Source organism: Caretta caretta, chromosome 10 (assembly GCF_965140235.1).
Source record: "Caretta caretta isolate rCarCar2 chromosome 10, rCarCar1.hap1, whole genome shotgun sequence".
Classification (NCBI taxonomy): Eukaryota; Metazoa; Chordata; order Testudines; family Cheloniidae; genus Caretta; species Caretta caretta.
The window spans coordinates 14220794-14235938 of record NC_134215.1 but is presented as its reverse complement, the minus strand read 5'-3'; the positions used below and the strand labels follow the sequence as shown (position 1 = coordinate 14235938).

The 15145-nt window shown below is 39.8% G+C and overlaps 1 protein-coding gene and 1 long non-coding RNA gene across 2 annotated transcripts in view; one reads left to right on the top strand and one right to left on the bottom strand.

Moving 5' to 3' along the window:
• The window catches only part of LOC142073325 (uncharacterized), a 69315-nt gene that overhangs the window by 7682 nt on the left and 46488 nt on the right, over nucleotides 1-15145 (bottom strand). The gene's annotated exons all lie outside the window — the stretch shown is intronic.
• The window catches only part of FAM20C (FAM20C golgi associated secretory pathway kinase), an 83993-nt gene that overhangs the window by 63427 nt on the left and 5421 nt on the right, over nucleotides 1-15145 (top strand). The window contains exons 5-7 of the mRNA XM_048867078.2: nucleotides 935-1050; nucleotides 10894-11074; nucleotides 11728-11837. Of these exons, the coding sequence (XP_048723035.1) occupies nucleotides 935-1050; nucleotides 10894-11074; nucleotides 11728-11837 (407 nt within the window). The remainder of the gene's footprint in view (nucleotides 1-934; nucleotides 1051-10893; nucleotides 11075-11727; nucleotides 11838-15145) is intronic.

Below are 15145 nucleotides of genomic sequence, written 5' to 3'. Positions count from 1 at the left end.
TTGCTCCAAGCCGTAATGTAGACATACCCTAAAACTAGTTAACCTAGGGTTAGGGTTGGTGCTCACAGAACTCTTCTTTTAGGGATCCCCAGCCTAGTGTAAAACATGGGGTCTGTAGAGCTCCCCAGTTTAGAGTTAGGGCCTGTAGGGTTAGGGTTGAGGACCACAGTGCTTCCCTTTCTTGGGTTAGAATTGATGCCCCTAGGGCTCTCCACTTAGGGTTAGGTTTGGGGCCTTTAGGGCTACCCAGACAAGGGTTAGATTGGGGCCTTTTGGGCCTCTCTGGATATCCTGGAATGAGGGTAATAGGTTACCAATGGAAGACATTGGAACCCCGTGTCTAGATTCACTCAAAACATGAGTGAAAAAGCAATGGATAACGTCCTTTAGAGAACAATTCTGCATTGGTGAGGAGTTGGACTGGACTAACAAACAGGTCTCTTGTATCTTAGATTTCTAGGATATTACATTGCTTAATTTTTTAATGAAACATTGTATCCTCTTGCTTTTAATCATATAGTGATTCTGCTTGGATCACTTGATTATCAGTTCTGTTAATTCCCTCTGAAGCACCTGGCATTGGCCACTGTCAGAAGACAGGATACTGGGCTAGATGGACCTTTGGTCTGACCCAGTATGGCCGTTCTTATCCTTTATACAATAAGGCTAAATCGGGACTCATAACAATGAACGTTTAACATTACATCTTGAGCATGTATACTATACACCATGGATGATCTGGTTTAAACTTGATGAGGGTCTTTGAAATATGAAGGCCACCGAAAAATTTAGATGGTGCCTTCTGGGTATAATGTACCTCTTTAGTTTGCATCACAATTACGTTTTTAGAGGCAGGAATTATCAGAGGTTTTGTTGTTGTTGTTGTTGTTTAAAGAATCTTAAAAGTAAACTGCCCCTTTTATTTCACTTCCAGGATCCTAGATTTTCGTCGCGTTCCACCTGTTGCAGGTAGATTGGTTAATATGACCAGAGAAATTAGGGATGTTACTCGTGACAAGAAACTGTGGAGGACATTTTTCATTTCACCAGGTAGTTTTATGCATTACATTGCCCTCTTCTTACGTCACAAGGGAGACACCTATTGTTTAATTGTAATATAAGGTCTCTTTTTATATACCTTTAAATAAAAACAAATATGGTTTATCAGGGGAGCTGTTGGATCAGGTCATGCTCTATTGACAGCAAACAATATACTGTATTGAACTGAGTCCCTTTTTTCAGTATTGTTGTAGCAGAGCTGATCCCAGAATATGAAAGACACAGGGTGGGTGATGTAATATCTGTTATTGGACCAACTTCTGTTGGTGAACGGGTCAACCTTGCAAGCTGTACAGAGCTCTTCTTCAGGTCTCTGCTTCCTTCCCCTTCGCCAAGAGAAGTTAGTCCAGTAAAAGATATGACCTCATCCACATTCTCCCTTTTGCCATTCACAAATAATCCAGTGAGTTTGATTTGTGTGTATTTGTTTGTTAATGAAAATTATTCAACAAGTGTTCTATGTAAAGCATTTTCATCAGTTACTTGCAGATTATTCAAAACAACTAATACTTAGCACATTTACTATTTATGTTATATGACTGATCATCGCTATAGGTTACATACTATTGTTTCTGCTCCCTGATTGGATGGCTGCAACTTTTATATATGGGAGGGGAACTGAATAAATCATCTCAGTCCCAAACATTCTCATGGACACATATTTACATCGGTATCAATAACAAGGCAGTGTGACACTTGAGCAATATGTATGAAGGATACTCCTTCCAGGTGGAAATCAGCTGTGTTCCAAAGGCTACCACAAGGCCTATGCAGCATGTAAGTCCCATTTATATCCTCAGAATAGGGTTTAACTGTGACCTAACTGGTGCATAGACCCTTGTTCTGGCCCTCTGGACCAGGGAGAATATTAACCTCCGTAAACATTCTTGTAAATAATAAAATTGCACATTGAGGATAGCCAATAAAAGGGGTTGTGAACATCATAGCAGCGAATTTGTGGGTGTTATTCACAGTATGATCCTGAATGCTTTCTTCAGTATTTGCCCAGCTCTAGTAGCCTCATAAAATGCAACATCTGAATTTTCAAAGGCTCATTCTTAAGAGTTCAATAATCCACACACCCCATAGGCTACTCCCTATGCAAACACAGAGTAAAAAGGATGTGCTTAATTCCCATTGACTTTACTATTAAATGATGTTACACGATGTGCAGTGTGCTTAAGTGTTTTCTTGAGTTGGGTCTATGTGATTTGAATTTGGGTCTATGTGACTGGGTCATTCAGGAAATCTCTGACAGAGCTGAGAATTGACCCCAGATTCCTTGAGTCCCAGTCCCAAGTCTTAATCACAAGAGAATCCTTCCCCTCAATTTCCATGAACATAATCGTTACATGCCTGCATCAGATGAAAACCATAACCCTCCATTTTGGGTTTTCATTACAAAAATAGCTATTTATTGTGTGTGTCACACTTGTGCACATAAAATCACCTATGGAGTCATTAGTGATGTCTACATTTTGAGATCATGATATATTTTCAGCATTGTTATATGCACATTTTTAACATGCTGTAATTTATAGCAGTAACTTCACTTGGAAAATAAATTGCATAACTGCAAAAAGTTAAATCTGCCCTCAAGTTTTGAGTGCCCATTTTTACATATACAACTAATTAACCATGCTCACAAAACAAGGTATGCACCCACTTTGTGTACACACACAGGAATATGGGTAATCCAGTCAAGCACTTGAGTGACAAATGTGAATTTTCATGCGCAAAATATGATCACTGCAATCAATTATGGATGCAAATACTCTGAGCAAAATTTAGAGATAAAATTTAGGCTGAAAATCTGGTGGGTAATGTTAAATTAATGTAGTTTGTTTTGCTCACTTGAAATGTTAACCACTGTATTCCCATGCTTGTGAGCAAGATTTGGAAGGGTATGGTCCTTTGTTTTTTCCAATTTATATATCAAGGTTTTAAGGGAAACCTTGTGTGATTTCTGAAAGTAGAATCATAAAACAATGCTAAAATATCTGAACAGTTTAAAGCAACTGAAGCAACGAATTCCAGAGAAAAGACTGCGAGTTAAGATAAAGTTCTTTATCTCATCATGATACAATTTTAGACATTCAAAGGAAGGTCCAAGCATAATCCTTTATCCACCTCTGTTTATGTGATTCAGATAAACGCAATTAAAATATTTTATTAACCATGACTCAGGCTTTGCTGGAGAATAAAATGCTTAACTTGTGTGTTTTTGCATTATAGATTTTCTAAATCAATATACCTTCCTTATAGCATGTTAGTGAATTGCAAAGCCATTCTCTGCAAATCCTTAGTTTAATTAGCCAGACTCACATTACTGTGAGAACAGCCTGCATCTTGTATCTCATACTGACCTTAAATGGCATTAATTAATTAATGTGGGGTCCAGAAGTAATAAAGGTCCTAAATTAAGCACTACTGGACAAATCCAGGGACCTAACACCAAGCCCAAATAGCAGATTAAATAGCGCATTTGAAAGGATCCCACTGATTTCAGTGCTAGCTTCACAAGTGGGAAGCCTCAGATATCAGCCAGGGCTACCTCAGCCCAGTAGTTGAAGGAGTCTCTATAGCTCTGATAGACCCCTGCTGCAGGATATATGATGTGGTGAAACATCTGATCATATCAAAGACAGCTCTCAGCTTGCCCAGTTAGAAATTCCCCTATTCTCAGGGCACAGGTTGATTTGCCTCTAGAAGTTTCTCCTCTGCCGCATTTTGTGCTAAACTGACTAGATTTAGTACATGAAATATGAACATAATAAGAAACCACAGAATACTTCACATCTCTGTGTCACATTGAGCTCTCAAGATCTCCATGGGATTCCCCCTGTAGCTGAATGTATGTTTTCTCTGCAGCTCTATCCCAGTGCACGTGGAGAGTTAAGGGCTGTGGAGACACAGTGTCTCCTCCATAAACATAACTCCCCCCCACATACACCCCTTAAAGTCCATGCAGCAGTAAGTGGCATTCATTTTGCACGGAGTCCCCACCAGACTAGGAAACTACCCCTTAAAGGGGAATCCCTGGCTGCATGGATCCAATGGACCCACACTTCCAGCAAGCTGTAGGGGTGTGGAGAGAGGCACAGAGCCTCAAATGGTCTTGTGCATCTAATGATCACTCCAAGAGGTGTTAGGGCCAAATCCTCAGCTTGTTCTACGATGTGTGGAGTGTGCAAACCTCATCCTGGCAATGGAACAGAGTTTCCGTGCCCGAGGCCACCTCTGAGTGTTGTCCCATGGGACAGGGCTATATACTGGCCCTTCTCTGCCAATAACTTCCAGACAGCTCTTGTTTGGAACTACACATCAGGGAAGCATTCATTCTTATGCGGAGAAATGTAAAACCCTGAAACTGGACAGCAATAGGGTCAGTCAATACTGCATTCCAAAAGAAAGCACATTGCAGAAAAAGTGCATTTGCAAGCAGTTTGGTCTGATCATGAGACATGGAAATAGACGAGTAATCATTTAAATTAATTTTACATCCTTTGCAGCAGGGGAAGCTATGGAAACTCTAGTACTCTTATAAAGGAATAGTAACTTACTAGCAAAAGGGAGAAGGTGAATGAGGTAATAGCTTTGACTGGACCCGATTCTGTTGGTGAGAGAGACATGATTTCAAGCTTACAGAGAACTCTTCTTCAGGTAGCAAAAAGAGACATATTAATGTCAGCCATCGTTTTAGTTCTAGTAAGCATTAACGCTTTCATTCAGAGTAACCAATTCCAGGGGATTGTGTATGGGTTTTTTTTTCCAGCCAACAATAGCAAATCTGAGTCTGTTATTATTCTGAGCAGGTAGATTAAAGTTCTTTTTATGTACTGCTGTAGTAAACATTCAGGATTATATCCTCTTTCTAGACTTTTGATTGCAAGGGTATTGCTAAATGCACAGTATTAAAAGTAACACTACTTTCAGTGAAATAAAGGTACTGCCAAGTCATTTGATTGTAAAGCATTTTGAAATGTTCCTTTTCTACCTGAGCAGAATTATTGTTCCGCTAACGTTATGAAAGCCACAAGATGGATGGATAGATGCACAGACACATTTTGAATTTTAATTGTAATAATCAGGCTGAGCCTTGATACTCCTATTTTTCGATCACTTGATTATGATTACAAGGCATTTTGTCAAAACCCACAAATCTGGTCAATTCATATTCAAATCATAGAATCATAGAATCATAGAATATCAGGGTTGGAAGGGACCTCAGGAGGTCATCTAGTCCAACCCCCTGCTCAAAAGCAGGACCAATCCCCAATTAAATCATCCCAGCCAGGGCTTTGTCAAGCCTGACCTTAAAAACTTCTAAGGAAGGAGATTCTACCACCTCCCTAGGTAACGCATTCCAGTGTTTCACCACCCTCCTAGTGAAAAAGTTTTTCCTAATATCCAACCTAAACCTCCCCCACTGCAACTTGAGTATTGCCTTAAGTATAGGACATTGCCTTAATGCCTAATGCCTTAAGTATAGGACAAATGTATTGCAATATCACTTTGGGCCCCTCAAAATGTTCCTGCTCATGTTCTTTATTTAATGAAATGGAAGTTAACACATTGATACAAGACACAGAAGAAATATTTCAGTGCAACCACCCACCTGAAACATCCCTTCCCTTTCCGGGATGCCAATGCTGCCGATAGTGCTGATGCACCCCGCCACCCTTTGCACTAGGAGAGTGCAAGCAGCTTGCACCAGGGTTGCATCCTTTGCAGATGTGTTGTGCTCCCCCTTTGGCTGCATCCCCACACAATATATTAAACAACCAAATACTGCCCTTGGTCCTCACACGGGGCTCCTGTTAAAGTCTTATATAAGCATAGGAAGGTGGGATTTGTCCATAAATGTGTCATGTGGGAATGCAGATGATCTACCTTATTTTTAAATGGACTTTTAAAAAAACTATTTGAATTAATCTTAATGGGAGTTGTGGATTATTACAAATATTCAGCATCCGTGTTTTTGAATTTTTTTTTAAGAAATCCTTTTGAAGAATGCTATTCAGAGAGTATAATATTACAACCTTAATATTACAACCCTACTATTACAATAATATTACAACCATAATATTACAACCCTACCTTGCCGCAATCCCTGCATGCAGGAAGGGGTAGAAATATTTTTAATGGCAAAATGCCCATTCATAAGAGATTTGCACAACGCATTTCTATCATTCCAATGATGCTAAAATGTGAGCTACGGTGCCAGAATCCTGCAGTCCCCTGCGCAAGACTATTGAAGCCAATGGGACCCTGGGCCACAAGACTGGGCCAACAGTGCATGCAATTGGGGGCAGAAAAGGCCTTGTTATTGACTGTAGTTTATCACCAAGAAATACTCTTGTGGGTTTTGCTTCAGATCCGTTGTCCTAACAACAGGACATATCCGGCCATCCTTCAATGTGTGGGATGACCATTGAAGTCACTGGGAGTTCTGTGTAAAAATCAATAGCTGGATATGCCCCAATAAGAACAATGATTGATTGGAAAGCACAATGCAGCCAGCATGTATCATGTTAGCTCTGTCATCCCATGCAGCGGTTGATGTGACTGTGGTGATATGCCATAAACTTTGCTGTGGATTTATTTAGCTACAACTACATGATGAATGCCAAATTATTATTCCCGGTTGTTTGTACTAAAAATATGGAAAGCTGCTGACTGCATTCAGTTGATTCCAAGTCATTCATCCTGCAGTACAAAGTGCGGTATTTCATGTCATTCCTTTCTAAAAAAAAAAAAGGTCAAATGTACAGCGGATATGACAGCAGATGAGTGTCATTGTTGTGTCTTTTGCTCTTTACAAAACAGTTATGGTTCAGGATAGCGGATGGTAAGTTTCCTCCCTCCGGGGTGTAAGCAGATTCATGTAGACTTGATAGAGAAAGTATCTTAAACTATCAAGACAAATATCAGTGGATTATCCACATCAGCAAATGAACAGGTAATGCTGACACTTGACTAAATAAAAACATGTGGGCTAGATGGCAATCTTACAATTTGCCCCACGTATGGGGCAACACACAGTTGTGCTGACCCAGGAGCAGACACAGAGGTGGTGCTAGGCCATTGGGGTCCCTAAGCAGGAGTCTTTCTGGGGGGCCCTTACTCCTCCCCCTAAAACACTAATTGTATTATTTCCTCAAACGAATAAATATACCAACACAACACACATGAATACACTTGTTTAAAAGTCCCCATTAAATAAGATGAAGGGTATTTGGGGAGTAGTACTTCAGCAGGGCCCACTTAATCTGCTTGGGACCCTAAGCAGTTGCTTAGCCCTGGTCTACACTGGGGGGGGGGCGGAATCTATGTAAGTTATGCAACTTCAGCTAAGTGAATAACGTAGCTGAAGTTGAAGTACTTAGATCGACTTACCGCGGTGTCTTCACTGCGGTGAGTCGACTGCTGCCGCTCCCCCATCGACTCCGCCTGGTGGAGTACAGGAGTCGAATGGAGAGCCCTCGGAGGTCGATTTATCACGTCTAGACTAGACACGATAAATAGATCCCCACTGGATTGATCGCTGCCCACTGATCCAGCGGGTAGTGTAGACATACCCTTAGTCTGCTTATGCCTAGCACCACCCCTGAGAGCATGGACTTTTGACTTTCCGTGGGGGAAATAAGCTGTGCCAAGGCTCTGCCCATTCCCTGCTCCTGCCCTCCCCACTCCATGCCCACCAGTACAGGATGGGGAGTAGTAGCTAGAGGGTGACTGTTCTTCCCACTGCACTGCCCCCTTCAGGAAGTAGGAAGCTTGGAGGAATGCAGGCAGTCTCTTTACGTCCCCTCACTCCCCTATTTTATCCTGCAGCAAGGATCACAATCTGATCCTGTGTGTGCTTTTGTGCAGATCATCTTTTGTGTTTAGCATTGCAATAGTTTGTCTAGATTAATTTATTTCAAAGGCATAATCTCAAATGTTTTTTGCTCTGGAGTTATTAGCTAATAGTACCACTGCCTAGTACAATGCGATAATCCAGTTTCCTAGTAAACTGCAGCTTACCATAGCATTCAGCCAATGTTCAGACCACATCCCCCTTTCATTATGTATTATGAAAAAAGTTCAGATGGAGGCATGAAACCCTCCTGATTTAACAGTCGTGATCAAAGGCAAAGCTAAAAAGCTTCGTGGAAAACTGCAGCCAGACTAGCGCTACAGTGGCTGTTTGGAGGAGAGCCTTAAGAGAGGAAATAAAACCCCCTTCACATTTTAGATGGTGGAGTCCTATAGTAGTTTATTTTAAGCTAAATTGTAGATTAGATAGATAGATAGATAGATAGATAGATAGATAGATAGATAGATAAAGCTGTATTCCTATGCAATGTGAAAGATATTTTCCAAAGGTGCCAGTGTTTCAATAGGAATTACAGGACTGTTTCAAGTTATTTAAAGGATAAATTGAATGTTATTCCTGTTTGAAACCTATTAATCATATCCTTTGTTGAACACGCAACAAGACTGAAGGCTGAGGTGATTATAGGAAATAATCAACCCAAGGGGTTTATCAGCCAAGGATGTGGTTATTTCCGAGTTAGGGGAAATCGCCTGAAGTTATTATTCTTATCCTGAAATTGTTAAGGCAATGCTCACATTTTAAATGAAAGGAAAAACTTTTTTTTTAAAGGGAGGGTGCTCAAATTGCCATAAGATTTTTATTATTATTATTTCAAGTTCAAAAATATCTTTTTGGCTCTTCTTTTCCCCCTATTATCATTTCACCTCTTCATTTTTTCTTTTACTGTTTTTTTGTCTCTCTCTCTCTCTCTCTCTCTCTCTCTTTCTACTTATCAAAAAGGCTCTTGCCCTCAAGATAAATGTAATATATATTTGTTTACATTGTGTTTTGGAACAAAATCAGAAGGGACTTAGCCAATGTAAGTAAACATTGAGGACATGATATAATTGTTCTTATACCCTCATTGACTAATAATAACTGCCAGCCTATCAGAGTACAGGGATTTGCATGATATGTGACCACTGAATTATAACCATATAATGCACAATTCAGATGCCCACAACCAAAATGTATGGAAATGAATAACTAGGAAAAACTGTTAAGTAATAATCCATCAACCCTGTACTCTGATTGTTTGAGACAATTTCATGGTAATCAGTCTGTCTTCTAAATAATAGACCTGAGCAATTCCAATCAGTAATGGCATCATCATGAGTTTTACTGCACTTTCATAGTCTCCTGAATTTAAAAGTATGTTCAGCCTTACTTTGTAAAAGGACACAACAGCATTATTGAAGCTTCTACATCTGTCTGAGGGAGTGTCCTCTTTAAACATGCAATATGCTAACACTGTTCTGTCAAGGACCATTCTTCCTCCCTACTCTTTCTCCTGTATCACCTACCTTATGTACACACACTATGTACCTTATGTACACACACTATTCTGTTTCCACTTTGGATGCTTTATTTTGCTACAGGGTTAGATCATGCCATTAGCATGAAGCTCCAATGAAATGGTTATGCAGAGCTGCACCACCCCAAAGCAAGCTCCAGGAGGAATTTGGCCTCAGAGACCTTGAACTGTCCTATTGCATTAGGGGGAAAGTCACTAGCCACACTTCTTTACGGTGTAGCATGGAGCTGCCTGTGCAGACAGCAGGTTCTGCAAGCCAGCCTGTGAAGGGATGCGTGTTGAGCCCTGGCTTCACCCATCCCTGCCCCATTTTCAGTCAGTTGCTCCCCAGGAGCAGCAACTCTGTAAGCAGCACTCAAGCACAGCAGTGCTATGCTGCGTGGCCTTGCTGAGAGTTGGACTAAGAGTGGAGATTCTTACTCCTTATCCCCGTGGCACCGTAGCGTAAGGAAAGGACACAATCTTGCACAACTTATATTTTACGCATTTGTGCAAAGTACATTTTTTAAGCCCTGTAGTAAAACAGCAATAATAGGAACATCACTCTGCTTTTCTTGCTAATAATCTGGTTTCTTTCATGGGATAAAGTACTCATCTTTCAGCCTTCTAGTGTATTCACTTGGGAAGTGGATTATGGCATTCCTAGTACCATTCAAATATATGATGGTAGTTGTGAGATTTTAAAGTACTAGGCCCTGTAAAATATGATAAGTTGCTGTTGAGGCATTCTGTTTGTTGGCTAATGGAATAATGCAGCATGCAGAGAGGAAATTTAACATATCTATTGCCAAAGCTAGCTCTGTGATTCCCTGGAAAATTGGGTATGTATCGCAAACAATTCTCCCTTGTAAAATGAAAACATCTTCTACCAAAAAATGCTGTCAGTGTTCGAAGAAATGAGACAGAATTTTAAAAAGTAACTATTGATTTTGGATACATTAATTTCTAGGTTCCCAACTTGAGACATTTCAAAGGGACCTGATTTCCAGAAAGTGCTGAGCAAACTCTTAGCAATATTGGTTATTATCTAATGTTCAGGTACTGTATTTGGGGGAACTATGTTAAGTCTAGAGCTTACTGTCCGTGTCTGTAGGGACTCATATTGCTCAAAAGGCATATTGAAGTTGGAAAAGTGTAGAGGAAACTATTTTTTATTTTATTAGAATATACATAAATTGGAAATATTCACAGAGGGCCTGATCCAAGCCCCACTTCAAACCCACTGAAATCAATAGCAATCTCTCCATTGACTTCAGTGGACACTGGATCAGGCCCCTACTGCTCACTGAAGGCTATGGAAAGACTACCACAGCCATCAGTGGGCTTTGAGTCAGAATCATATATTTTTTTGTGGTTGTTTGTGTATTTCTATGTGTTTTCCGTACTCTAAAACACTAATAAAAGAGAAAGTTTTCTGATGTTTCCTTTCCTTTGTCAGCAAACAACATCTGTTTCTATGGTGAGTGCTCATACTACTGCTCAACCGAGCATGCTCTTTGTGGAAAACCAGATCAGATTGAAGGTTCTCTCGCTGCTTTCCTACCTGACCTGTCTTTAGCTAAAAGGAAAACCTGGAGAAATCCATGGCGGCGCTCCTACCATAAACGCAAGAAAGCAGAGTGAGTAGTGGAGACCAAAGGGCTTTCCAGCAGCAGAGCTAATGTATTGCTGGGTAGAAAATAAGCAGTGGTTAATTAAAAAATAAACACAAATTCTGCAGAGGTCTAATCCAAAACCCACTGAAGTCAGTGGGAGCTTTTTCATTGCCTCCAGTGGGCATTAAATCAGGCCCCCTAGACAATGATGTACTTGGAAAAAAATAAATATTTAGAATCTGGAAGAAACACCTGATCCTTGAATGGGCTTCAGTGGGACTATGCCCATGTCTAAAGATAAGCACTTGGATAAGTCTTTTCAGGATCAAGGCCTGTATCTGTGTCCAGTACCGAAGCAGTCAGTCCTAAACAAGTGTTGAGTAGTTTAGATATCTGACTTTGTAATTATTAGAAGGCACACCTGATCTCCTAATTTTTGGATCTGGGAACCAGATATTTTCCTCAAACTCATGATTCTTCTAGAAATTCTAGAAAATTTACCTTCATTCATGAGACACAATCTTTATCAGAATTTGATTTGCTTAAAACAGCCTGTAGAACTGGTTGTACATGTGCTAATCCTAACCCACTGCAGTACAACTAAATCTCTGAAAGGTTTTGTGATACAGAGTAACTTCTAGATCGAATATAAACGATCAACAATATCTCTTTTCCAGATGGGAAGTTGATCCGGATTATTGTGAAGAAGTTAAACAAACACCACCCTATGACAGTGGGACCAGAATTTTGGATATAATGGACATGACAATTTTTGATTTTCTAATGGGTATGTTTCAGATCTTTTAAAATTAAATGCAATGTTTAATTATAGTAAGAACCAGTTCTCCAGACAGTGTTTTGTATAGTTCAGCAATTTTCTAATGCACACCTAGAATTGCAAATACTCGTATGTGCAACCTGGGTAATTGTGAAATATTGCACATTTATTTGGACATATTTGCATCACTGCAGATTAAAAGAACAAAGATTTCTAGAACTATATTGTAAATAAGCACAATGATTAATGTCCGTTTTGACAGTCACACAAAATGTTCTTCATGGAAATTCCGAGCCTCTGCAATACAGCTTACAGTGAATTTCACTCCGTCGTAATGGATGCTTTCTACATGTACATGTCCAGGCTGTGCATTATTGGTAGATCTTTGTACACCTGTGTGCTAGTGCATTGGGTGTGGTAGATAAAAAGGGGACTATTGATTCTCAAGCAGGAAAGATGCAGAACACACCACAAACAGTATTTTTTTTATGTGCAACCCATTCAGAAATAAAATAAATACTTACAAACACTAGACAAGAGTAACATATCCTAGGCCTACTGTAATGTACTGAACATGGGGCTACAGCTTGAGACCACTTGGAAACTGAAGCCAGTACAGACTGCAGCTACCCACTGCAAGCAAGATGTTAGAAAACATGCTAAGTAACATAACTAAGAACATAAGAACGGCCATACTGGGTCAGACCAAAGGTCTGTCTAGCCCAGGATCTTGTCTTCCAACAGTAGCCAATGCCAGGTGCCCCAGAGGGAATGAACAAAACAGGTAATCATCAAGTGATCCATCCCTTGTTGCCCTTTCCCAGCTTCTGGCAAACAGAGGCTAGGGACACCATTCCTGCCCATCCTGGCTAATAGCTGTTGATGGATCTATCCTCCATGAATTTATCTAGTTCTTTTTTGAACCTTGTTATAATCTTGGCCTTCACAACATCCTCTGGTTGTGCGTTGTGTGAAAAAATATTTCCTTTTGTTTATTTTAAACCTGCTGCCTATTTAATTTCAGCCCTAGTTCTTGTGTTATACTTCCTTATTTACTTTCTCCACACCAGTCATGATTTTATAGACCGCTATCATATCCCCCTTAGTTGTCTCTTTTCCAAGCTGAAAAGTCGCTGTCTTATTAATCGCTCCTCATATGGCAGCCATTCCATACCCCTAATCATTTTTGTTGCCCTTTTCTGAACCTTTTCCAATTGCAATATACCTTTTTTGAGATGGGGCAACCATATCTGCATGCAGTATTCAAGATATGGGTGTACCATGGAGTTATATAGAGGCAATAAGATATTTTCTGTCTTATTATCTATCCCTTTTTTTAATGATTCCCAATATGCTGTTCTTTTTTTTTGTTTTGTTTTGTTTTGTTTTTTGACTGCTGCTGCACATTGAGTGGATGTTTTCAGAGAACTATCCACAATGACTCCAAGATCTCTTTCTTGAGTGGTAACGGCTAATTTAGACCCCATAATTTTATGTGTATAGCTGGGATTATGTTTTCCAGTGTGGATTACTTCACATTTATCAACATTGAATTTCATCTGCCATTTTGTTGCCCAGTCACCCAGTTTTGTGAGATCCTTTTGGAGATCTTTACTGTCTCTTGGGACTTAACTATCTTGAGTAGTTTTGTATCATCTGCAGATTTTGCCACCTCACTGTTTACCCCATTTTCCAGATCATTTATTAATATGTTGAATAAAACTGGTTCCTGTACAGACCCCTGGGGGACACCACTATTTACCTCTCTCCATTCTGAAAACTGATAATTTATTCCTACCCTTGTGCCCTATTTTTTAAACCAGTTACCAAACCATGAAAGGACTTTCCCTCTTATTCTATGACAACTTACTTTGCTTAAGAGACTTTGGTGAGGGACTTTTTCAAAGGATTTCTGAAAATCTAAGTACACTATATCCACTGGATCTCCTTTGTCCACCTGCTTGTTGACCCCCTAAAAGAATTGTATGTAGTACATTGTTGAGGCATGATTTCCCTTCACAAAAACCATGTTGACTCTTCCCCAGCAAATTATGTTCATCTCTGTGTCTGACAATTTTGTTCTTCACTATAGTTTCAACCAGTTTGCCTGGTACTGAAGTCATGCTTACCGGCCTGTAATTGCCAGGATTACCTCTGGAACCCTTTAAAAAATTGGCATCATATTAACTATCATCCAGTCATTTGGTACAGGAGCTGATTTAAATGATAGGTTACAGACTACAGTTAGTAGATCTGCAATTTCACATTTGAGTTCCTTCAGAACTCTTAGGTGAATACCATCTGGTCCTGGTGACTTATTACTATTTAGTTTATCAATTTGTTCCAAAACCTCCTCTAATGACACCTCAATCTGTGACAGTTCCTCAGATTTGTCACCTAAAAAGAATGGCTCAGGTTTGGGAATTTCCCTCACATCCTCAGCCGTGAAGACCAATGCAAAGAATTTATTTGGTTTCTCCGCAATAGCCTTATCATCCTTGAGTGCTCCTTTAGCATCTCGATTGTCCAGGGGCCCCACTGGTTGTTTAGAAGGCTTCCTGCTTCTGATGTACTTAAAAAAAAATTTGCTATTACTTTTTGAGTCTTTAGATAACTGTTCTTCAAATTCTTTTTGGCCTTCCTAATTATATTTTTACACTTCATTTGCCAGAGTTTATGCTCCTTTCTATTTTTCTCATTAGGATTTAACTTCCACTTTTTAAAGGATGCCTTTTTTTGTCTCTCACCGCTTCTTTTACTTTCTTGTTTAGCCATGGTAGCACTTTTTTGGTTCACTTACTATGTTTTTTAATTTGGGGTATACATTTAAGCTGAGCCTCGATTATGGTGTCTTTAAAAAGTTTCCATGCAGCTTGCAGGGATTTCACTTTTGGCACTGTACCGTTTAATTTCTGTTTAACTAACTTCCTCATTTTTGTGTAGTCCCCCTTTCTGAAATTAAATGCTACAGTGTTGGGCTGCTGTAATGTTTTCCCCGCCACAGGGATGTTAAATTTAATTATATTATGGTCACTATTACCAAGCAGTCCAGCTATATTCATTTTTTGGACCAGATCCTGTGCTGCATTTAGGACTAAATCAAGAATTGCCTCTCCTCTTTTGGGTTCCAGGACTAGCTGCTCCAAGAAGCAGTCATTTAAGGTGTCAAGAAACTATTTCTGCATCCCGTCCTGAGGTGACATGAACTCAGACAATATGGGGATAGTTGAAATCCCCCATTATTATTGAGTTTTTTATTTTTATAGCTTCTCTAATCTCCCTGAGCATTTCACAGTCACTATCACCATCCTAGTCAG